Raw genomic sequence first — 25,777 nt, forward strand, 5'->3', positions numbered from 1 at the left:
TCTACCATGGAACACTCTGCAAATTAATGTCTTTAGGAACATCAATATTAAGTACTTTGGTCAACAAAGATCAATATGATGGCCAAGTCATTAATAACAGTGTATTCACCACAAGCCATAAAGTAAAGAAACTGATTAATCTCAGTCTCTTATGGACTCATATGTATTGAGCTTCTATGTGCTAGGTACTGTTAGCTCTCAATATACAAAAGCAATCAAATGAGAGGCAACTCCTGCTTAAACAGAACCTACAGTTTGGAAGGAGAACAGATAATCAAAGCAGTGCAACGTTTTGAACTGTAAGGAATGCAGTAAAGTTCGTCGAGAACGTGTGACAGAGAGACTTGACCTCACGAGGGACTTCTAGGCAGGTAACATCTGGGAAGGCTTCCCTGTGGAAACCACCTTTCAGCTAAGATCTGGAGGACAAATAGGCAAAGGGAAGAGAGTGGATTGAGCAGCTTCCTGGGTAAAGGAGTCATGTGTGCAAAGGCCCTGAGGTTGTAAAGAGCATGGGAAAATTAGAGAGATGGGAAGGAGGCCAGAATGGCCTGCAAGCTGAGAGCCCAGGACAGAGTGGCCTGGGTCAGCAGTACAGCTGGAGAGCTGGTAGGGGCCAGGCTATCCCATGGGACTGACCCTAAGACCTACAGGAAGTACAAGTTCTAAGCAGGAAAGTGATAGGATTAAATGTATGGTTTTGATTAATTACACTGGTGGAAGAATGGAGAATGGATTGGGTTGGGGGTGTTGCCCAGTTCAGATGAGCTGATGGTAGCCTGTACTCTGACAATGGAGAGAAGTGAGGGGGTGATCCCAGAAGTATTTAGAAGGGAGATTTTATAGGATTTGATGATGGACAGACATGGGGATGAGAGAAAAGGAAGCATCAAGGATGTCTGCCGGGTCCACATACCAGGATGTCTGGTGATTTTAATTGTGACTGATACCTCTGATGACTTTGCTATTCAGTTACAAAAGCAGACTCAGACATTTCTACCAAATGCTATTCACATTCCCAAGGTGATTCTGAAATGCATGTTAAAGGTGTTTCTAGTATTTAGTTGCTTGCTTGCTCATTATGGTACTAATCCTGGCCTTGCCTCATTTTAATTGCTAAAAGTCATTTTTTAAAGGTTGATTTTAACATACATTAGGAGAGATGTTTTCATAGAGTTTTTCTCCCATAGGGGAGATCAGGGTTTAGATCATTAATCCATAAACTCAATCAATAAAGTTATTAAAATCAAGGTATCAAATCTTATACTTCTAAGATTGCAGCCGCCGTCTACAGTGCCCTAGTTATGGTTTGAAGTGGGGCATCATCTCTCTGCGCAGGCTCGGGAACCCCAGGGACCATGACATGTCGTTTACCTCGCTCAGTTCAGGCTGTTCTCAATTTCTTACATCTTGTTTATTTTCACAGATTTTGAAATTATATTTCAGACTTCCAGTTTTTTAGCCATCAATTTATATTCTGTTGAACATGTACTGTAATTTTCCCTGTTTTTTTGTTTGTTTAAAAATATATTTTTTTTATTGATTCTAGAGAGAGAGGAAGGGAGAGGGGGAGAGAGAGATAGAAACATTGATGAAAGAGAACATTGAGTGGCCGCCTCCTGCATGGCCCCCCACTGAGGATCAGGCCCACAACCCATGCATGTGCCCTGACTGGGAATCGAACTGGCGACCTCTTAGAGCATGGGTCGATGCTCAGCCACTGAGCCACACAGGCTGGGCTTTCCAATGTTTTTAATGAAAATTTTTACACAAGTAGAAAAGTTAGGATGGGGAGGAGGGTGTCAATGGGGTAAAAAAGGAGAAACATCTGTAACAAAAATAAAATTAAAAAAAGAAAAATAAATTTAAAAAAAGAAAAATAAGTTAGAAGTGTAAGTAAATATGTATGTATCTACCACCTAGACTCTATAATTAATATTTTGCTCTACCATATGTCTGTCCATCTATCTCTCTATTTATCTGTCAGTCCATCTTATTTTTTGCTAGATTTATTTCAAATCAAATTTTTTTATTTAATTAATTAATTTATTTTTGTTACAGGTGTTTCTCCTTTTTCTTCCACTGATTCGCCCTGTCCTCAGCTTTGTTGTCCATGTCCATTGTTCATGCATACATGCGTATAAGTTCTGTGGTTTATCTCTCCCCTAGCATCCCTCTTCTGGGGATTGTCAGTCTGTACCCCACTTTCACGTCTCTGGGACTACCCTATTCCTCAGACTGTTATGTTCATTATATTCCACAAATAAGTGAGATTATATGATACTTGTCTTTCTCTGTTTGGCTTGTTTCGCTTAGGATGATACTTTCCAGGTCCCTCCATGTCGTCTCAAAGGATAAGAGATCTTTCTTTCTTACAGCTGCATTGTACTCCATTGTGTATATGTACCACTGCTTTATTATCCATTTGTCTACTGATGGACATTTGAGCTGTTTCCAGATCTTAGCTATTATAAATGGTGCTGCTACGAACATGGGGGTACATATATTCTTTCTGATTGGTGTTTCAGGTTTCTTAGGGTATATTCCTAGAAGTAGGATCACTGGGTCAAATGGCAGTTCAATTTTTAATTTTTTGAGGTAACACCATAGTGTTTTCCATAGTGGCTGCACCAGTCTGCATTCTTACCAGCAGTGTACTAGAGTCCCCTTTTCGCCACACCCTCGCCAACACTTGTTTGATGATTTGTTGATGGTGGCCATTCTGACAAGTGTGAGGTGATACCTTATTGTTGTTTTAATTTGCATCTCTCTGATGATTAGTGATGTTGAGCATTTCTTCTTATGTCTCTTAGCCATTTGTATGTCCTGTTTGGAGAGGTGTCTATTTAGTTCCTCTGCCCATTTTTAATTGGGTTCTTTGTCTTCCTTTTGTGGAGTTGTATGAGCACTCTATATATATTGGAAATTAACCCCTTATCTGATACATCATTGGCAGTTATGCTCTCCCATACAGTGGGCTGCCTTTCCATTTTGATGATTGTATCTTATCCTGTGCAGAAGCTTTTGAGTTTGATGTAGTCCCATGTGTTCATTTTCTCCTTTGTTTCTGTTGCCTTAGGTGATGTATCAGTGAAAATTCTGCTGTGTATGATGTCTTCAAACTAAGTTTCAAACATCAGGACATTATATTCTTTGGCACTTTAACATGCATATTATTAACTGGAGTTTAATATTTGTCTTTAGGTTTTTTCCACTTTTAGGTGGAAGTTGCATACAGTGAAATGCACAAATCTTAAGTATAGCATTCCTTGAGTTTTGGGGTTTTGTTTTGTTGTTGTTTTTGGTACGTGCCCCTAGTGGAAACTGAAACTGGGACTCTCTGGTCCGCAGGCCGATGCTCCAACCACTGAGCCAAACCGGCCAGGGCACATTCTTTGAGTTTTGACAGATGCACACACCTCTGTCACTCAGCCCCATTAAGATAACCAAACCTTAGCATCCCAAAAGTTCCCAGTTAACCCGTCTCCACTCCTACTCCCACAGGTAACACTGCTCTGAGTTATTTCACCATGTATTAGTTTTGCCTGTTCTAGAGCTTCATACAGTGTCTACTCTTTTGTGTTTGGCTTCATTCACTCATCATAATGTTTTGGGGTTTTTTTTTCTTTCAGCTTTATCTTGTATTGATTTCAGGTGTACACTTAGTGGTTAGACACTCATATACTTTACAGAGTGTTCACTCGGTATTCCCAGTAACCCAACGGGCTCCATACATAGCTATCACAACATTATTGATATTCCCTAAATATCTTCTCTCTGGCAACCACCTGTTCTTTCTCCGTGACCGTGAGTCTGTTTCAGTTTTGTTTATTCATTTATTTTGTTCATCGTTGTAATGTTTTGACAACATTCCCATTGTGTGCATCAGTAATTTTTCCCCTTTTGTTGCTGAGTAGTATTCCATTGCTTCAATCTACCAGCTTACTTCTCTTATTGATGGACTTCTAGACTCTCTCCAATTTGGGGCTCCTTTGAACATTATTAGACAAGTGTTTTGTGAATCTCTGCTTTTGTTTATCTTGGGTAAATACTCAGGAGTGGAACTGAATACTGAGGAGTGGGTCGTACGGTAGACCTGTGTTTAATTTTATAAGAAACTGCCAGACCACGTTGTACAATTTTATACCCCCTCCAGTTGGTCCACATCCTTGAAAAGTCCTTTGTTCTAGACATTCTGGTGGATGTGTAGAGAAAATATAATTGTTAAATGATTATTCTCTCAGAGTAAAACAATTAAATGACCCTAAAACCTCTTTCTCTCTCTCTCTCTTTCTCTCTCTCTCTCTCTCTCTCTCTCTCTCTCACACACACACACACACACACACACACACACACACAGAATTTGTAGTGCTTTTTAGAGCCAAGCATAATCAGGTGTTTATAAACAAAGCATGTGGCACAAGGATAACAACATTTGTGGGAACCTACAGTATTTTAAGTAATTAAAAGTTTAAAGCTATAAATTTTTTTCCAGAAGCAATCTGGAAGCTTTCAAGGACTTGCTTTGAGCTCTGGCACCGGCCCAGGCGGCACCGGCCAGGGTGGCACCAGCCAGGGTGGCACGTCCACATGGCAGAAACCTAGCGCTCTGCCTGCAGGTCCCCTGGGATGCACGGCGTCAGAATCCCCAGTCACTGTCATTCGTGGACACATTGTACACTTTAAGCTTTTTCCACAAAAGGAAAAACAACAAAAACACTGCACTCCAGAGAGACTGGCTAGAATGGGAACATTGAATTCTGATTTTTTTTTTTTTTTTGCTTTGCTTTGCTTTAGAATGCATGTAACAAAGCCTATCAGTAGCTGAGACTCATAGCTTCTTCAAAATTTGAAAATAAAATTGTATTTCAAACAGATGCCCTCACTGACCCAGGGGATGTTACCCTCACGCCACAGCGTAACAAGCCTTGGCTAGGACTTCCCTTCCGGGTCTGCCTGTAGAGAGCCGTGTGACAAAGAGGAACTGGTTTTAGAGCCAGAGGAAGCCTGGTGTGGAATTGGGCTCTGCCCCATACTAGCTTAGGCAAGTCCCTTAACCTCTCAAAACCTCAGTTTCCCTATCTGTCAGAGGAAGGGTGGTCCTTCCTCCCTCGTGATACTGTTGTAATGACTAGGTTGCAAATGTAGAGCTTCTAGCACATGGTAATCATCTGTGAGATGGATGCTATTGTCACAAGGAGAGCTGGTCCCTCTGTTTTCCTGCCCCACTGTCCTCAGGCCCATGAGCCCCCCTAGGCTGCCCACCAGAGAACACCAGCTACAAAACCACTCATTGCCTATTTCTTCAGTGAGCTTGACTGAGAATTATGAGGAAATAATTTTAGTGGAATTGTTAATGGTGAACGGCACTAGAAGTTAGACCTTAGTCCTTGAGTTTTGGCTAAGAAAGAATTAGAGCCAACACTCAAATACAAGCAAAAGTTTATTTAGAAAGTCACAGAGGTAGAAGAAGTGAGCTGTGGAAAAGGTGAGCCAGCTGGGCTTCGAGGGCTCAGGGAGCAAGTTACAGAGGCAAGGAAGGGCCCTTGGTGCTTAGAAAGAAAGCAAAGGTACATACATGCCTTGAAAGAAGAAAGGGGGAAGGAAAAGTGGGGGGAGAGTGCATGAAAGTAAGCAAGCAAGAGCTGGGTCCTTCATCTTAAGGGGTTTTATCTGTTCCCTAGAGATGGGGATTTTAGGGAAGGTCTCAGGGGAAGATCTCAAAAGAAGAGTCATCAGCTTTCCAGGTGTGTCCTTTCAGGGTCGTGGTCTCCACCAATTGGGTACCAGGGCAGGGGGTCATTAGTCAATACAGCTCATCCTGATGTCAGTCAACCATGGTGTCACTTCATCTGGTTTTGTTGCTTTTCTGGGCCCGAAGCTGAAACACAACTGAGGCGTTATCCCCAGTTTGACCAAAACCCTGTCTCTGTGGTCAACAGACCCGAGGCTTTGTTCCTAAGATTATGTGTTGGGGGTCAGAACCTCAGTGCCCTGAGGGCGTAATGCTTAAGGGAGTGGAATGCAAGGGAGTCATGGAAGCTGTTCTCCAGCCCCCCGTTCCTCCGCTGAGGGGGTCTACCACATGACGAGGGGCATGCCAGGGGAGGGTCCGAACCACATGATCAGTGATGTGAAAGGTCAGGAGGTCTAAACCACATGGCCAGTGATATGCTAGGGGAGGAAAGGTCTACCTGGGGGCCAGGTCCCATCCTACAATACTTATGTTCCCAGTTTTGCCTGTTGCTAGGCACCTGGGGCTTCCCACCCTGGTGACCTTCTGTACCTGGCCTATTGTCCTACCCTGCTCATGTCTAACAGCCTGCGATATCAGAATCATTCATACCAAGTTATAAATAAGTGGTGGGTTTAGACCCCCAAGAAAAAAATAATTTAATTTTTTCATCACGTGAGTCTGTACCTGTACAAGGAGGTATTTAGAAGAGACGTGTAGATAACCTGAGTCGGAATCTTTATTAGAAACCTAGCATTGCTGGGATGTGACAGGAGGGTCCTCAGGGGCTGCTCTGGCCAAGGGGATCATAAGGTGAGTCATAAAATAGGGTCCTGGGCAGCAGATGCTGAGACAGCCACACAGACCTCTGCCCGTGAAGCAAGTGAAAGTCATTTGGTTGGTCAGCCAAGGATTAGTTCTAGTCTCTGTGCCGTCTGTAGGAGAGAGCCCATCAGAGGCAGATGAGCCCGTTCGGGGGTGATGGGGTTGGAGTGGGTGCTGCGTGTTCAGCTCAGAATGTGTCAAATGCTGCACCCTAAGTAGAGAAAAACCAGAGCCTCCTCAGCAGATGGGCCAGGTGCGTCTCCTCTTCCCCGCTTCCTCTCCTCTCATCCCCACCCTCCAGCGCTCAGGGGGCAGAGGTCATTTTCATCCCAAAGGCAGGGTTGGGCTGTACCTACTGGGCCTTGGGCTTCCTCTGCTTCCATCTGGGCAGAACACAAGCCCACACTGACCTTCCAGGAGCCCCACAGTTCAGCCCGTTGGCCCGTGGGGGCCAGAGAACTACCCGAGAAGGCTGCTTTGTGCAATCTGGGGAGCCGTGGGTCTTGGCTCCTACAGGAGAGATGTGTTGTGATTCAGAGAAAAGCTAAGTATTTAAAGATCACTTGCTTTTGAATTATAGCTAATAGAGAAACTATTTGTAAGGTAAACGTTGTATTCATTTGGTATGGATCAAATAGTCACACTACTCAGTAGTTTTGTAGCAAACATTCTTTATCTGTAAAGGAAAAACAGAGCAGTTGTTCACAAGAAATAAAAAGGTCCCATAATTATGGGATAAATGAGTCACAGCCTTAGTAACATTAAGACCAAGGTCTCACACAGGCTGGCCATGTAATTGTTTCAGTAATTACGTAGAATCGACTGCGCAGAATAATTCATAGAAAACCCCTCTCTTAACACTTCAGTTTCACATGATTATTTTTTCATGGTTCAATCGAGCTGGAACATGTTACCTGTATCTGATACACACGGGACTTCTGGCTGTCACAGTTGATGTTGCTAAGCCACCCTAATGGTCCTTCGTAGACAGCCCTACACACTCACCTGTCTGGCTGTTTGAGTTAATGTATCCCATTCATTGGTAGGGACAGATGTTGCTGGTCTCAGCAGCATGATCATAAGGGTGATAGCGCTGGGTGCACCCCAGTAACAGTCTCCATCAGTTGTAAAAATGAGAAATGCAGAACCCCAAAGAAAGCGAATTTATTCTTTCCAGCGTTAATTACTTCATTAGTCATGACAGATACTTCTTGAGCATTAGCACAAAATCACCAGCACACACAAAAAATTGATCATGAGAAAGAACCGGGTGCTAAAGTTCATCTAAAGTTCAGATCTCAGGGTGAAGAAGCATGTTGTAAATTGACCCTGTCCATAACCGAGTATTTGAAGAGCTGTTCAGGAAGGCTTTTAGAAAGCCTAGACTTTCATTTGTGTCACTTTTATTACAGAAGCATTTTATAATATGTGTGCAATATAAACAGGTTATATATATGCCTTATAAAAATGTTACATTTTTGTCACAGCCTTTTGTCTTTCTGCATCTCTGCAGACTGTCAAATGAGAATAGCCGACTGGGGTTAGCTGTCCTGCTCAGGGAGCGCGTCCTTGGGGCCTCCTGCTCCGGGCTCCACCCTGCTGTGTGTCTGCATGTGACAGCATTTGTAATGGTGTTACCTGGTGCACAACTTTCATCTGTTCATATTATCTGTGCAACTTCTCACTCAGAGCCTTCAGAGCTTTCTAATGAAATTGTTTGGCTGGAAGTGTTGTGCAGACTGTATTTTAAATCCCTTTCTCTTGTTTTACCAAATGTTCGAACAACTTTAGCTTCACAAGATTCACCGTGATTCAGGAGACAACTCTCAGACAGGTGAGCATACTTCTGTTTCACTCTTCGACACCCAGGTGGCATTTGTGGGGTCAAGTGTGTAGCTCTCTCTGAGGGAGTCCAGATTGACCGTCGCCACCCCAGGACTGGGATTGCTGAGATCTGACTGCAGGTATCGGAAGGTTGGAAAGCCAGAATAAAAGCAGAATCCCTTACATTTTGTTTTCAATATGCGTTCATGGTGACCTTTTCTACCCAATGCCACCCCTTCCTGGTTTTCTTTTGCTGCCTAGAGATTATGTCACACAGATAAACCAAAAATAGAGAGTGGCCCGAAAGTCCTGGGGGGACGCGTTACACCACGGTCTGTCTCCCCTTTCTTGGCAGCAGTCGGTGGCTGCACAGTTAGCGAGCGTGGATGGGCCCTGGCCCGGGACCAGGAGCACCGAGTCACCCGGTCCCCCTCCCTCACCTCAGGCCTTGGGCAAGACTCTGACTGTCTGACCTTGGTTTCCTCAGCCATAAAATGATGCCTTCTTCATTTGAAAAGTCTGAACTTCTCTGATTTGATTAGAGGGAAAATCCAACTACTATCAGAGATCGGGAGTTCTTGCACACACAATGCTTTCTCTCCCCCGTTAGCAGTTCCAGCCACCACTGCCTGCTCAGACCCTGGCTCGTTTCAGCCCCTCTCCTTGACTCCAGGATGGCCCACATTTCTGCCGACTCAGAAAGATTTCATTTGATCTTTGGTTTCTTTATTTGTAAAGTGAATTAACAATGTCTATCTTGTTATGAGGATTAAAGGAAAGAAGTGTACATGATATCTAGAAGTACCTGGCATTTAACTATTTAGCATCCCACCTCTTCCCTTCCCTCCCCTCCCCTCTCTCAGACGTTTTAGTTTATTTCTTCTAACTCTTACAGCAAGATTATTATTTTAACTCACTTAAGGGCTTCTGGGTGCCCACACCGGTCACAACCATTGTTATATCCCTTACAGGGCCCAGGCTAGCCTTGCACATAACAGACACTCCATAATACTCACAGAACAGGGTGAACTCACACCGTCCTGTCTTGGAAAGCACCGGCTCTGCCATTTACTAGCTCTTTGACCTTGAGCTACTCACGCAATCTCTCCCGGTTTAAATGTCCTCGTCAGTAAAGTGGGGATTGCACTGTGCAGATTTCAGAGTTGTTGCAATGACCACATAAGATATGCCCGTAGTTACAGTAAATGTTAAAACACTGTGCCCAGCGCACAGTAGGTGCTCAGTACATGGTAGCTAGTTTTTAAATTGGTGACACTATCCCTTTTTGCCTTTGAGTACAGCTATTTGAAACTCCTTTATTCTTCTTTTTTCGGGTTTTAAATTCATTCCACAAGCATCTGTTGAGAGGATGAATAACGAATTCTTTATTGAAACGGCCTTTATTGAAGAATAATTTTTTGAAACTTTAATCATTTCTATTGCTATAGTTCCTCTTCATTTTAGCTGAGATAAAATCAGGAAGAATTAGCATTACTCATCTTTGAATAATGTCTGATGAAAGAGCTAGGGTTCAACAGGATAACCTGGCCCAGCAGCTGTGAAACTAACCTCCCTACTTTGGTTCTATGTAGAAACTGCGTTTTAAGGAATTCATGTGCTCTTTAATCTAGAATTTAATCTAAGGCTTCACTAAGTTCAATTTAATTAGTGTCTGCTAAACAAATGTTAGGAACGTGTATGATTAGTAGGTCCCTTAATAGACTGCAAATGAATGTCTTGCCAGTGATCCTGTTAGTTTCTGAGGGTTTGAGAGACGCCCAAAGACCCTAACGGTATTATTCAAAGTACCACTCGTTAAAAGGGAGGACTGAAACCCCTGTCCAAGGCTAGAACAGTATTATGGCAGAGTCGGGAAGACAAAATTAGGCAAAGGGATGGTAACTATTTTAAGTTAGATCAGTTAAGGCTATAGTGTTCAGATTAATTTTATAATAGTTCTGCCTTTCATTTCATGCTGTAAAAACATAATTCAGGTTTAGTTACTGATTTAACCTTTTTAAAATTGAATCAGATTTCTTAGGGCACTAAAGTAAATGTTAAAAAGGTGATCTAGAAAAGGGTCTAAGACATATTATGAAGGGAAAACAGCAAGCAGAAGAACATTGTAACATGATCTCGTGTGTACCTAAAAAGAAGGTATATATTCAAGTGAACAGATTAATAATAATAACCAACATAAACTACTTGCTTAGCAGGCACCGTTCTAAGTGCTGTCCACGGATTAACTTATGTGCATCTCACAACAGCCCACGAATGAGAGGCTGCAGCTGTCCTCCGGGCTCTGAGCCTGGGGGAGCAGCACTCCCAGGGTTACTCAGCTACCAGAGGGATGGTGCAGACGGGAATTTGGGCTGTTGGCTCTGGAGCTGGTCCCCTTAGCTACTGCACTTTCTTGCACCATTTTTGGTGTCACTAGACAATTCTCTTAAAAAGCATTATTTCTTCTTTAGTTTTTCTCTCTTGAAATACTGTTTATTGGGTCTGAGAAATGCACTCTCCCTGCTGTGACCTGCATGTCTGCCCCCTGCCCCAGCACAGTGAGGAGCAGGCTGTTAGGGTGAAGGGTCTCTCCTTGCTCATGCGTGGCTCCCACGAGAAGCAAATGCCCTGAAAATGCATGTTTCTGACGCTCCCTCGGCAGCCCTGACATTTTTATGCCCCAGTCCTCACCGGTGGCATGCAGCGTTTGCTTAGATCTTGCAATAATGTGACAACATATTTTGAGTGTTAAATTCAAAGTCTACAAAGACTTATGTAGATTTTTTTTTTTTTAATCATCACCAGAGGATATTTTTCTCTGATTTTCAGATAGAGTGGGGGTAGAGGGAAGGGAGGGAGGGAGAGAGGAGAAACATCAACGTGAGAGAGCCACATCGATGGCTGCCTCCCACACGACCCTGACCAGGGAGGGGGACCAAACTGCAACCGAGACAGGAAGTGAACCCTCGACTTGAACCCACAACTCTCCAGTCTGCAGGCTGACGCTCCAACCCCTGAGCCAGACCGGCCAGGCCAACTTATGTAAAATTTAAGTGCTTTTCCTCCTTCAGAAAATGGGGACAAAAGCGAGAGTTCAGTTTTTGGAAATTGTTCAATTCTAAAACGGCTTTTTCTTCTCTTCCTCTTTGAGATTGGAGGTTTGCATCATTCGATGAAATCCCATCCTCAGGAGAACCTAGAAGACCATCTAGAGGTCTGACTTTTCAGCGAGGCCTAAAATTGGTCCAAATGAGTTTCTCAAGTAAATCCAATTCTCTGTGGGTTTCACTAGTATTTTACTTCTCAAATATCTCCTTAAGAGCCTTCCCCTTCCGGTTAAATGTATTTGTACATAAGGTCAAAATGAGCCCCTCAAAATTTCCCCTCAGTTTTAATGTTCATTTAAAAAAGAGTTTATCACCCAGCCAGTGTGGCTCAGTGGTTGAGCGTCGACCCATGCACCAAGAGGTCGCTGGTTCGATTCCCGGTCAGGGCACATGCCCAGGTTGTGGGCCCGATCCCCAGTGGGGGGCAAGCGGGAGGCAGCCAATCAATGTTCTATCTCATCAATGTTTCTATCTCTCTCTCCCTCTTCCTTCCTCACTATCTAAAATCAGTAAAGAAAAAAATTAAAATTGATTTGTTGGAACAAAAAAAATAAAAATAAAAAGAGTTTATCAATGGAACTAAATCATAAGCCCCTATCATGTACTGTGGTGCCACAGGAGAGGTCATCGTTTTACAAGTAACGGGACTAGAATTCTGCATGTGGTGATAATTTGAAGAGAGAATGGGTTCCTATTTCCTACAAATTATTTAAGAGTGCTTAAGAGGTGACTTTGATTTTCTTTGGAGAATGAGGGGGAAATGTGTCTGAACTTCACCTGAGGATAAGCTGATAGCTGATCACTTCCCATTCTTTATCCGAAATCCTTAGAGTCTCATTCATTCAGATACAAGAACAGGAGGAGGGAGTCCATTGATGTGAAATCGATATCATCTCGAGGCAGTGATGGTAAGAAGTTTTTCAGATTTTTTTAACTTTTTAAAGTGTAGAAAATGACAGAATATATTAAAGAATTCATGAGCATAAAAACAAACCCCAAGGAATAGGTTTTCAATGAAACTGGCCTTTTCTCCCATAGGCAGTAGACTTTTTAGGCCTCTTAATTCTTTTTACTGTTTACAGTCTTTGTCTTCTCTTTGAAATGACTCGATGCTTGTTCCTTGAGGGCCTGAAGCGTGTTGGACCATAACCACAGAGCAGCTCAGTTTTGCTGGGTGCCGGTGGCAGAGAGGGAACCAGAATCCGGGCTTCCCAACGCCAATGCAAACCCAGTTTTCACTGTACCTGTTACATACCCTTACTTTCCCTTAATAAACTGTCCCAGATAAACTGTGAGGCAGAATTTAGCAAAACATTTTTTTAGTTCAATCAGGCCTAATTATTCCATTGGATTTGCAGGGAGATGTGAAAGTCAAAGATGATTCTGAAATGTATTTGCTACGTGCCTGGGAAGATAATAGTAATATTTACAGAAACAGGAAAGTCTCCATGTATGGCTGGGTGGGTGGGGGTTGAGGAGAAGATGGTAAGTTTTATTTTAGTGGAGATGTTAAGGAAGCTAAAATGCAGAACTGGTACTCAGGTCCAGAGATGTGGATTTGGGAGACCTAGAGGTGACAGATGAAGCCATGAGCAGAGGACCAGCTCTAAGGGGTGTGTGTGTGTGTGTGTGTGTGTGTGTAACAAAAAACCAGAGGATCTGGGTGCAAGGCTTGAAAGTACACCCTCAGTGAGAGGGAGGCAGGAGAAATTGGGCCAGCAAAGAGGACAGGAGAGTTGGGGGGTGAGCCATGTGAATATGGTGTCATGTGAACCAAGCACAAGAGGTAGCAAAAGACAGGAGGTGGCTAGCAGTGCTCAATGATGCCGCGATCAGAGAGCTTAAGAGCTGAGAACAGACCAGTGGAATTCATTGATTCAGTTAGTTTTTATTTGTCAAATGAGGACACATTCTAGGGGTTTGGAGAGGGGACAGTTCGTGGCTGACAGAAAGGAGAGACGCGGGTGGTAACGTAAGGGAGCAAACAGGAAGGGAAGCGACGGACTCTTCAGTCCTTCGGGTCTGGGAATGAGGGAAGTGGCTGGACTAGCGAGAACCAAAGATGAAAGATGAGGTGGATAATTCACAGAGGAAGATGGATAAACCACAGGGCATGCAAGGAACTGGGGCCAAGACTGCAAGGAAGATAGACCGAAACATTTCCAGATGGAGTAGATATACAGCATTTTAGATGGAGAGGATCATGAACAAGGGGATTCCAACCAGACGAGCTCAGTGTTCATAGGGTTTGAGTTGCAGTCATCCCCTCTCCAGGGCACGGGGTGCACCGTGGCCGCGCTGCAGTGTGGAGGACCACAGGCAGGCTGGGCGGTGCACCGGCTCTGTTTACTGGCCAGAGTAAGGGATCCCATCGCTAGCACACGGATTCGATCCCTCCTGCCTGGCTCATGGGGCATGGTGGGAAGATCTGATGAGAACAATGCTTTTAAAGTGAGGTTTCTAACTTCTGAATTTTGAACCACATAAAATTATTTCTTAAATGAGAGTTTACAGGTTAGAGCCAGAACCACCCTGGGTCCTGGGTATTATGAACTTAAAGGCTCAGGGATGTGGAGTGCCTGGCCCTAATTCACACTGAGCATGGGCTCGTTCATCTGCCCACCCCCAGCCTGGACCGCGCCTCCCCTCCCTGCACAGCTATCCGGCTGCATGGCCAGTAGCTAAGAACTGAAATTGGTGGAGCTGTCCAAGATGGGCTTTGGTAACTTATGGGGAAATGAGTCCTGCAGGATCATTAGGCTGTTGGGGTGGGGTCCCAGGACCCCATCAGCCTTCTCTAAAATTCCCGTTTGTGGACCTAGGACTCATAAAGTCTTCCTGCCACCAAAGCTGCAGGCCAGACCATTCTTTCCAAGTAGTGGCCAAGCTCTTAGCCCTCCAGGATTAAGAGATGGGTGAAGTCATTGCAGTCCCTTGGGACCAGGCGCCCAGTTCATGACAGGCTCCTTTGCTGCACTTAGCCCAGCTGAGCCACCAACACCAGGTACAACTTTCTTGACTTCTCTCCAGCACCAAGCCTTCAGAATCGCCGCTATCCATCCATGGCTAGGATCCACTCCATGACCATCGAGGCTCCCATCACAAAGGTGAGTGCAGCTGCTGCCTCCACTCTACAGTCAAGGTCACCTGCACTGGGCTGTTTTGGAGATAAAATGATGAATGACATACCACTGATATCATAGAGTTTACAGTCTCATAGAGAAAACCGATATTAAACCAACACAATAAATAAGTATATAGTTATAAATTACAAGAACTGCCATAAAGGAAAAGAGAGTTTATGAGAGTAAATTTGATTAGGGCCCTCTTTGGGGTGGGAAGAGGGGTGATCGGGGAGGTCTGTCTGGAGAGGTCATGTTTGACCTGGGCCTGAAGCACAGACATGCCCGGCGAGAGGGGAGGTTCTGGCCGCAGACACCGCACAGGCAGGAAGCCCGGGGGAAAGCGTGGCTGGCGCTTGGAGGGCCGAGGGACCGCGCGGTGACAGGAGCTGAGTTCGTTCTGGCCAGCTGGGCCGCGAGAAGGAGTTTGTGTTTTAGTTTACGTGTGATGGGAGCCAGGGCAGAGTCTAACGCAGGGGAGTGACGAGATCGGATATGCAGAGACGGACTGGAGACGGCAAGAGGGAAAGAGGAGAGGCCAGTTAGGGGCCTTCCAGACTCTCAGGCAAGGAATGGTGCTAGCTGTACTAGAGCTGTAGCGAAATGAGCAGATCAGGAACTATCCAGGGGTAGGATCCATTTGACGTGGTGATTCATTACCTTGTCAGGGTGGGGAGAGATGGGGGCAGTGATATGTAAACCAGGGCCCCTCAGACTGTTGCTTTGAGCACAGGATGGATAGAAGTGGTGTTTTGCTGCCGTGTGGAAGGAGCAAAGCTCCTTGTCTCTTTTTTTTGTTTGTTTACTTGCTTGCTTTGGGGAGAGGGGAGCGAGGTCATGAATTTGATTTGGGACATGTAAAATATTCCAATAATATGTCAGGTAGGCAACTGAATATACAAGTCTGAAGGTCAAAAAGAGTTCCGAGCTGGGATGTAAATGTGAGAGTCCTTGGCACACATGATGTGCCCAGGGTCGTGGGAATGAAAGAGGTCTTCTCGGGAAGGCCTGGGGGGAGGAGGCCCAGCACCCATCTCTGAGGAACTCCACCTAGGAGAGGGCTGGCGGAGAAAGACCAGCGGAGGAGCCGGAGAAAATGTAGTCGGCGAGGCAGGAGAGACGCCAGGCCAGGGTGGGGTGCACAGTGCCCCTCAGTAAGGAGGGGGCGGTGCCGTGGAGGCCCCGGTCACTGGGAACAAGGTGTTGTCATCGGACTTATTTTGGATTCCAGGGATGTGTATGGGAAGTAGAACCCTAATGTCCTCAAACGTTTTTCTTTACTTCCTTAGGTTATAAACATAATCAACGCAGCCCAGGAAAACAGCCCCGTCACAGTGGCAGAGGCCTTGGACAGAGTTCTAGAAATCTTACGGACCACGGAACTGTACTCCCCTCAGCTGGGCACCAAGGACGAAGACCCCCACACCAGTGATCTCGTCGGAGGCCTGATGACTGTGAGTGATGAGGGGAAACCAGGAATTACATGGACTCCAGAGTCCATGTCACATGCACTGTGACCTGTGACCGCAGGAACACCTGTTGCGTGGGCGAAGGCCCTGCAACCGGAGCATCTGCGTCAGGATGTGCGTGGCGTTAGTCAAGTTCTGGCATTTGTCTGCGGACGCTTTGCGGAGCTGACTGCCCACGGCCATGGGGACAGTCCTTCAGAATTCAGTTACAGGAAGGAGTTCGTAGGCAGTCGATTGATTTGCATGGGCCCTGGTTTACTTCTTCCCTTGACCTGGTGCAGTATTGGATTGAGGTTGTGGCTAGGTTTCCTTGAACCTCAGGCTCTTTATGTAATTGAAAGGGTTTGCACTTAGACTGTGGCACTAGCTTTCAAAATCTTAGCTGTAGAATCCTTTCTTCAAATGAAAGTGTCTGTAGAAGTTCCCTTTATAATGGGATAAAGTGGAGTGGAGCTGTTCCGGCTGGGGGTGGGGCCTCCCTGGCCAGCCTCCCACACCGCTGTTTGTAACAACCACAGTGATGGACTTCAAAGGACTCATCCTGTTCAGCGTTTTGCTGTGGTCTCTTCCGTTGTTCCCATCACCTATCAGCAAGTGAACAAAAAGAAGAAAATTCAAATTATTCATTTGTGCTTCTTATCAGAGGCTGTGAAGCTGGAAGAATTCTTCAGGACAAAAACCAAGTCCAAGAGTCATCTGTGAGTTTTATTTCAAAGGCCACTGTCTAGCTTTGCCACCAACTGCTGAGTGCTGACCAGTTCTGGTCCGTTCTCCTTGTTGCTACCAGCAGTCTCAGATGAGCCTCTGCGCGGCCTGCTGCTGCCCCCGCCCTGGCTGGCCTTGGGCTCTCCCCAGCAGTGCAGACCCGTGAGGTCAGGGTCTCCAGGGGGGCGGCCCCTGCACGGTGGCAGCCGGAGGATTCGACTTCTGGGACAAGTCACCTGCCCCCCTCACCCCTGCTGCCTGTGAGGAACCATTGCAGGACTCCACCTGTTTTTATGTAGCTTGAAGGAAGAAAAGAAAGAAAGGCAAAGGAAAAACAGAGGGGTACCCTAGGGCATCTGCCTTAGAGCCAGGGCAGTGTGGCCATCGTGACTTATCTTTTATTCAGTTGTAAAAGTTAAGCTCTTGGGAAGATAAACCGAAATGTAAGTGGACATAGCCTCTGGGAGTCCGGAGGACCGTGTGGAGTGACTCTGCTTCCCCTGCACGCTGGCGTGTGGACCTCGAGCTGGTCTCCCGGGATGGATCCCGGCTCTGCCCCTCAAGACACGTGCGGTTTAACCTCTCTGTGCCTAGTTTCCTCTTCCAGAGAAATGGTGCCAATAACAGTACCTGCCTCACAAGGCCAGGACTCAGGCAGGTGGGCCCAGATTAAATGCACTGAAACCCTCAATGTGTGCAGGACAGCGTTTGGCACACAGGAAGTCCCGTACACGTTTTAGCCATTAGTAGTAGTACGGTGAGCAGATGTTATTTTATGATGAGATTAAAAAGAAAAACCAGGAAAGAAATGCAGAAGAAAAAATATTTGATAAATGTTAAGTGGCTAAAGCCTTAATATATGATTTTATATTTAATTTGAATGCATTTGCATAAAACTGTCATGTGGGGAAATATTTTAAAGAAGTATAAAAAAATTAAGCCCTTGGCCTGAAGATCCAGGGTGTGGCTGCAGGGGAGCCCTTCATTAATACTTTACACCTTAGCTCACACTTTCTAGGGGTGACAGTTACAAAAGATCTAAAACATTAGGTACTCGGGGTAGAGGATGAAGGGAAGAAAACTGGGGTGCCACAGCTTCTGGGACTAGTTCAAGTTCAAGAGCCGAGTAAACGGCAGAACAGTGGAAATCCGTCCATTCCCTTAGGCTGTGCCTCCAAAGATCTCAGACCCAGAAACTTTTCTTTTAAAGGCTAGAGCAGCGCTCATGTGGTAAAACAGAAAACACAGGTGGAAAAAATTAATTCAGATATTAGTCCAAAATTAGCCCAGACTTTTTAAGGCTTCACATGAAGGCATTCCCAAACGTCACCACTGGCTTTGGCTCCCTAATTAAAGTAAATGAAATAACACAGTCTTCGTGAGGGTAAGGAGGGTCCCTTCAAAACCACACACATCCAAACCAAAGCAGGTTCACGTCGTGGTTCCGCTCGTGTGGCTTCAGAGACAGATGGCTGAGGACAGAGCCCACTCAGCCCGTGAGGCCCGAATGCAGCCACGTGGTCTCCTGGTCCTCCATCTCCTGGGGCTAAGAGCCTTGGGAGGGAGGAGGTCCTGTGTCTCGTAGCTATTGCTCCGACTTAGTCTGAGCTTCAGCTTGGAGTTCCGGATTGACTGGGTTACTCTTGATTCAGTGTCTTTGGTCAGTGAAAGAAATGAGAAAGTAATGCCGGCACATAAAGCATGCTTCTCATCACAGCTTTCTTTATTCCAGGATGGCTTGAGAAGGCTGTCAGGAAACGAGTATGTGTTCACGAAGAGTAAGTTGGCATCTAACCACTTGTTACTCGTCTCCGGCCTGTGCATCCCCCAGTGTTGTCATTATTGGGGGGGGGGGGGGCGTGCTCCGTGTTCCTTCCCGTTGGTCTCATTGCAGTTTAAGCATCTCTGTGGTCTGCATTTGAGACCAGAGTCCTCGTTACAATGACCTCTCGGAACAAGAACTGCAACTCTCTCTGTGTTTAAACAGTTAAACTGAATTATTGTTCTACTTGGGGCCCTTGGAATTTAGTAACAAGAGAAGAACCATGAAGTGAAACTCTTCTACCCCTGGGGGTTGAAGACTTTCTGTAGTAGCAGCCGTGAAGATGATGACTAGGGCCCGAGGGCGCTCCAGATCCCACAGTTAACCAGCCTCCCCGCCCCATCTGTTTGCTCAGACGTGCCCCAGAGCCACAGCCACCTGGCGATGCCAATAACCATCAATGACGTCCCCCCCTGCATCGCTCAGTTACTTGATAATGAGGAGAGCTGGGAGTTCAACATCTTTGAGTTGGAAGCTGTTACACATAAAAGGTATGTGGCTTCTCCGACCGCAGGCGGGGAGGATGGGTGGCCAACTCAGGCTTCACATCTGGAAACTGAGGGAGACCTGAGTCCTTGCCACAAGAGGCCTCCCAGGTTGTGCCTTTCTTGCCCAGCTGGAGGAGTGTGGAAGGAGCAGAGACGGTGGCCCCTGAGTGAGCTCCTTGATGGAGGGAGTGTTAGTGGATAAGATGTGGGATCAGCCTGGCAATGACCCAGGATGAGGAACTACTGCATCCTTGTCACATCGACCCAGGTCATTCCTTTGGGCTAATGAGCCGAGAGTTCTCAGTACTCTCAGCCCTGAACTTGCCGAAGCCCACCCTACAGAATGAGTTTGAGAGCGCGAGGGACTTTGGATTGGTCCTGTCGGCAGGGCAAGGGTCAGATGACTCAGAAAGTCCTCTTCGGTAGTAGGAGAAGGCTGTTTCTCCCAGGCTGTTCATCTGCTGGGGTGTGAATGCCTCTCACCTGTAAGTGACAGAACTCTAAGTGACAGGACTCTGCTGAGACCACACAAGCCCTTCCTCTTGTCCCTCGGCTTGGTGACTTCCTCAGGGGGCGCACAGGAAGTACAGACGTGGAAGTGGAGATGGAGAGGAACTGCCAGGACTTTTCTCGGTTGTTAGAGCGACTGAAGGGCATATGACTTAGAGACAATCCGACAAGCATTTGAATTGACCACCATGAGTTCACTAGTTACAAAGAAGTGGCTGATGAGGTGGAGATGTTCTATCTCCTTCTGATGGAGGAGGAGGTATTGTTACACCCTGTGCATGAGGAATAAGCAGCAGCAGAAGATAGTCCCCAATATCAACAAAGAAAGCAGTTTCTGGACCAGTGAATACAATAAATCAGGGGTTTTTCCTCCCTGTTTTCCAGGCCATTGGTTTACCTGGGCTTAAAGGTCTTTTCCCGGTTTGGAGTGTGTGAATTTTTACGCTGTTCTGAGACGACTCTTCGGGCCTGGCTCCAAGTGATTGAAGCCAACTACCACTCCTCCAATGCTTACCATAACTCCACCCATGCCGCCGACGTGCTGCACGCCACCGCCTTCTTCCTGGGGAAGGAGAGAGTGAAGGTAGAATTTCGATGTTGTGATCTAGTTACCTGCTAGATTGGAGATGCAAGAACTCAATCTTAATACATGTATGAGACAAGTAGCTATTTTGCAACTAATTTGACAATGTTTTTGCTACCAAATTGATGTTGTAAAGACATAGCCTTTCTCCTAGCCCTGCCCGCCCCCAATGCCTAAAATAATGATTTATGCCACTACAAAGGCGTGGGTCATGCCTAGCTGACCCATGAACCCATCTCCAAGTGTTCACCAGATGCCCTTAGGACAGAATGTAATTATTATAGCAGACGGTTACTAGGTCTACAAGGTAAGTTTTAGGATTAGAATTTGGCCATTGGTAAATTATAATCCAGAAAGTAATGAGCTCTTCAGCATTGCACTAATTTGCAGACGTGTGTGTGTTGTGTAGGTGTGAATATGCATATCTGTATATTAATGACTGTTGTGTATTTATGAGAGTCCCATGTCTCTTGTCTTAGAAGTCAATACTGTCATGTGCAGGTGCTCACGGGTACACCCCGGGTACAGCTGGCACGAGGTCCCATCTCCCCTCCTTCCCACTGTTTGCACAATGAAGCTTGTAGTTCCTTTGCCACAATTAGAATTGAAGCTCAGACTGTAGATACCCCTGGGAGAAGTGCTGTACAGACTGAAATTCACATCCATCTGCAGATGCCTGATATTAGATCTTTTTTTTAGGTTTAAGGCCCTGGTACTTAAGGAAAAGAATGGTAGTGGGACAGGTAGAGGGAACAGAAATGGCACCAAAATAAGGAGGGAGGTATTTCCTTCTCACTTTGGCCAAATCCTGGTATTCACTTTTATCAGCAAAAGAATGTGTTCCAAGAATGATGTTTTTGAAGACTTTTGTCTCCTACTTTAGAAAAAGGTATTATCACAGGTGGTATCGGCCTGTTTCTATGGCACCTTTCTTTGAGGAGCTAAGACACTTCCAGATCCCCACTCCAGGTTCACATTCCCCCCTCACTACATAGATACTGTCCTGCTGAGGTCACATGCTGCCAACTGAGGACAGGACCTAGGGCATTCAGTCCAAGACCAAGTGGGCTACAGCTGCCACAGTCGAGTTAAAGATGAACCTCACTTAAGCAGAATCATTCTAGAAAAATACAGATTAAATTAGGGAATCCTTAGTCACTTTATTCTCTCCCTAATCTCTCTCCCCTAAAATAAAAGTTTTTGTTTACATTGTGAGTTCTGCTAATGCATTCAGATTCTAGTTGAATTTTTCATATAGCAGCAGTAGAAACAAGTCTAAGACTAGGTATAATATGCTTATAATTCAAAAGACATTTTCTAACTCTGGCAGCCCCTGCCTGAGAATCAGAATTTAGAGCTGCAAGGAACCTTGGAGAACCGGGCTGGAGGGGGCCTGAGCTCAGAGTTTCGTCAGCAGCCCAGGATCACTGGTTAGTCCGTGGGAGGGGCTTCAAGTGGGATTTCCTCCTGAGGCCTCTTCCACCAGACCGGCTGCCACAATGAAGAGAGTCAGGGAAACGTGTTTTTACCAAATTCCCACGTCATCAGTCACCCCTAATTTCTAAGTTAAGGCCAAAAATTCTTTTTCCCCCTTAAATATTTCTATTGATTTTTAGAAAAAGGGGAAGGGAGAGGGAGAGAGAAACATCCATGTGAGAACAGAACATCTACCAGCTGCCTCCTGCATGCTCCCCACCGGGCATGGAGCCCACAACCCAGGCACGTGCCCTGAGCGGGAATAGCACCAGCAACCTTTTGGTGCATGGATGATGCCCAACCAACTGAGCCGCACCAGCTGGGGCAAGGCTAAAATTCCTAAACACTGTGACCTAGCTCCACATCCTCCACCCAGCATACAGAGAGCATGCCCAGAGCCGACCTTCCCTTCAGTTTGGTACGGACCCTGTCCTTTCCCCGCTCTTACCCATTCCTGGGACCACTGCAAGTGGGGAGGTCAGGACAGCCAGCATTCCTGGTATAAGTGACTCTGCACCCTAGATAAGGAACTGTTCAAAGGCTGATCGGAAAGGGAGTCCATTCTGGCCCATCTGCCTGAATGATCAAATCTTCTGCTGGTCAAAGGGGGGGGGGGGGGATATGCACAAAGTGTGCACCTCCAAGGGTTTGGAATTTCTCCTGCTGTGGGTTTGGTGGGGAAGTTTTCTTCCAGACAGTCCACTGTCTCCCGTATGCGAGTGAATAGGTCCAGCCTTCCTTCCCTGCCTCCCCTTTCTTATCGGACAGTGCCCCCCAACACTGCAGGGCATGGCCTGTAAAAGCCAGGTTTAAATCAGTGTACCCTGGGAGAAAAGGCATGTCTCATCTAATGGTTTTTTGTTGTCTACTCCAATTCCATGAATCTGTTTCATGGAGAATTTTTAAATTGGCCGTAGCTCTAAGCAAGACCGAATCTACGCCGGGAGCACTGGCTGAGGGCCTGGGGGTCCTCACTGTACAGGTGCAGTTAGTGAGAGTGGAGCCCAAGGTGGGGCAGCTCGGGGTCCTACCTGCACCTGCAGGTGAGCATGGGCCTCCTGACCAGGCGTGTGCCCCGCAGCATCGCAGACGCCATGGAGGGGAGCGGGAAAGAGCAGCGCCCTCTGCTGGGGCCCGTCAGGGAGCCTGCCGTGGGCGGGGCCGAGCCCCAGTGCCCAGAGCCCTGGTCGGGGTTGGACGCAGAAAGGGCCCTTCTGGTAGGGAGCGTGTTGGGCTCTGAGCTCGGGCTCGGCCTGGCCTGTTAACATCGAGCGGTGTTTCCTCCCACTGCCTGGGAAAGCAACTTGGGAATATCGAATATCATGCCCAGCCCCCCAGCCTCATCTTGGGGATCCCGTTTGCCCTCATTCTCTACCCGTCACCGATGCTGTTTCTTAGATAAACCACGTCCTTTGTTTCACCTCAGGAGCATCGTGTAGGCCCTTCTTTCTGCCCGCAGTTCTCCCCTCCCCCTTTAGCCTGGGAACCCCTGCCTACCCTCGGCCTCGGCAGGATGATCACCTCCTGATCACCTCCGTAGGGAGCCACTCCTGCCCACCCTCTGGGCCTGTGTGTCCTACACGGTAGCCCTTAGCACATGTGCCATTCACATCTCACTGCAAATTAAGTAAAATGAAAAATTCAGTCCTTCAATTGCACTGTTCACATTCCGCGGTCCAGCAGCTACTGTGCCAGGGGGTACTGTGCTGGGCCTGCGGACAGAAGCCTCCCATCACCACAGCAGGTGAGTGGACTGTGCTGCCCTAACCAGATCGGCTCGTGCTTACACCCTCAAAGCACCTGTGATCCTTCTTAGCACATCTCACAGTAAGCTACTTTTATTTGTGTGGGTTTTTTTTTCTTACTAATTTGTGCCTTCCCCACTGAATTATCAACTCCGTTAGTACAGACGATGCCAGTCCCTCTGACCACTGCAGCCCCAGCACGCTGCATGGCAGCCGGGCACCCAGAGTCCAATAAATGATCACATGAATGGATCATAAGGGACAGAGTCTCTGATACAACAGGAGCCCATTCGATAACTTCTGAAGCTGTGAGCTGAGAACTCGTTGGTGTGCCCTGACCCTCTGGTGTGTGTTAAGTGTACGATGAGAGCTTCAGATGGAGGGTTTCCCATTTCGCCTTCACCACCTGCTAGTCCAGAGCCGAATTTAGTCCTTAGCAGCACGAGCCCCCTTCACCTCGGTTTTCCTGGGGAAATTCTGCTCACCCTTGAGCCTCTACCCTGCCTGGTTCCAATCCTTTCACCTGTGTGTGAGGAGCTACATTGTATCTGTGCCGTTGACTGCCACACTCTCACAGTCCTCTCAGAAGTACGCAAATAAAATGAGTGGTATTTGTGATCAGAGGCCACTTTCTGCTCTGTCGGCTCATGGAACACAGGGCAGGCATTTGAAAAGGCCCATTTCAAGAAGAACTGGAGTGAATGGACTGGTGGGGGAAAACTTAGGTACCATTATATCCCTCCAGTCACAGCACAGCAAGGTGACGCAGTGTGTCCTGGACAGCCTCTGGGCTCCTAGGAAGTCAGGGAAGGCTCAGTGGGCTGGGGGTTATTCTTATAATCCCACCTCCCCAGGCCGGTCCCCTCCTGAGAGGCATGGATGAGTCAAGGTCTCCGCCATTCCCGTGGGTAACGTTCAGCCTTGCCTCCCGACCCAGGGAAGCCTGGATCAGCTGGATGAGGTGGCAGCACTGATCGCTGCCACCGTGCATGACGTGGACCACCCCGGAAGGACCAACTCTTTCCTCTGCAACGCAGGCAGTGAACTTGCTGTGCTCTATAATGACACGGCTGTCCTGGAGAGTCACCACACCGCCCTGGCCTTCCAGCTGACCGTCAAGGACAGCAAGTGCAACATTTTCAAGAACATTGACAGGTGGGTTGTGCTTGGGCTCCTGCGCTCAGGTTTGTGAAGTGTGAGTAGGGTCCTCAGTTTCCCTAACTTCACTACTTAGCTTCCTCTTGGGGGGAGGGGCGGGGGAAGTAAGAACCGTTACTGTTGTATCAGATAGTAAAATAACAACCTTGCTCTTATAAACCTAAGTGTACTTCAGACTGCTCATCTTCTTAAATCTCATTTGGTCTTCAATGAGTTCATGAAAATGTTTCATACACAGTAACTCTGTAAATACTGATTGTATTACTAATAAGTATGATAGATCTTTTTACGACATCTGTCTTTTGTGTAACTCAAGGAAAATGTATCCTTCCCTGTCTTAAATCATAATGCATGCAGGGCAGCTGGAGCCCACGGGTTGGGCAAGATCCCCCCCCCCCCCAGCTGTTGTCCTCTCTTCTGGTGAGGGTCGGCCAAATGTGAGCAGGTAGGAGCCGTTCCTCTTGCTGGCCGCAACCCTGCAGCCGGGCTGTTTCTTTCCCACACGGCACCAGCCAGGCTGGAGAGCAGGCTCCCGGGAGGGGCCGTGTTCGAGAACACAGCTCACTGAGGCCTCCAGGCCCCTCATCAGCATGAACCTATCAGTTGGTCTCTAGAAATCGGAGAAATACGGAGACCAATTATTCTACCTTCAACTTCAGTTTCATCAGTCTCAAGGATTGTTTTTAAAACTTTCACAAAAGAATTCTTTCCAGCAGCCAATTTTATTCAACTCTTCATTCTGGCAGGTGAAGTGAGAAGAAAATGATAGGAACTGGACAGTAGTTCTGGGCAGGGTTATTGCTCCATCCATTACAACTTCTATTTAATTGTGACTTAGAGAATTACTTATTCATGAGAAAACATCCTTCCTTACTAATAGAAAATATTCTTCCAATGCCGTCATCAAAAGAAATTAATGACAGTTCTATGCCTTGCAACATTTGGTCTGTCCAAAACATCCACGGTGACGTGTGGTCCACACCAAAAGGTCCTTGAAACCTGGCCCTGTCCACAGTGTGCACAGCTAATGTAGGTCCTGCTCTTCTGTAATGTTCAAACCCCGACCCACCTACCTAACCTGTGTGCCGTGACCAGCTAGGCCACCAATGCAAGAAGGGCTATTACTGCCCATACAGCCATGCACACTTATTAGATGGAAAAAACAGGAGAGTATTTTTTTTTTTTTATGTGTTAATCCTGTAAACCAAA

General features: G+C 46.6%; 1 protein-coding gene across 2 annotated transcripts in view; it reads left to right on the top strand.

The window, feature by feature from the left end:
- The window catches only part of PDE8B (phosphodiesterase 8B), a 221,371-nt gene that overhangs the window by 188,576 nt on the left and 7,018 nt on the right, over positions 1-25,777 (top strand). For both annotated transcript variants that reach the window (XM_036279887.1, XM_036279886.1), the window contains exons 11-18: positions 8,351-8,393; positions 12,321-12,398; positions 14,521-14,597; positions 15,902-16,066; positions 18,519-18,564; positions 18,964-19,099; positions 19,991-20,189; positions 24,348-24,565. In XM_036279887.1, coding sequence (XP_036135780.1) covers positions 8,351-8,393; positions 12,321-12,398; positions 14,521-14,597; positions 15,902-16,066; positions 18,519-18,564; positions 18,964-19,099; positions 19,991-20,189; positions 24,348-24,565 — 962 coding nt within the window. The remainder of the gene's footprint in view (positions 1-8,350; positions 8,394-12,320; positions 12,399-14,520; positions 14,598-15,901; positions 16,067-18,518; positions 18,565-18,963; positions 19,100-19,990; positions 20,190-24,347; positions 24,566-25,777) is intronic.

Source organism: Molossus molossus, unplaced genomic scaffold (genome assembly GCF_014108415.1).
Source record: "Molossus molossus isolate mMolMol1 unplaced genomic scaffold, mMolMol1.p scaffold_m16_p_3, whole genome shotgun sequence".
Classification (NCBI taxonomy): Eukaryota; Metazoa; Chordata; class Mammalia; order Chiroptera; family Molossidae; genus Molossus; species Molossus molossus.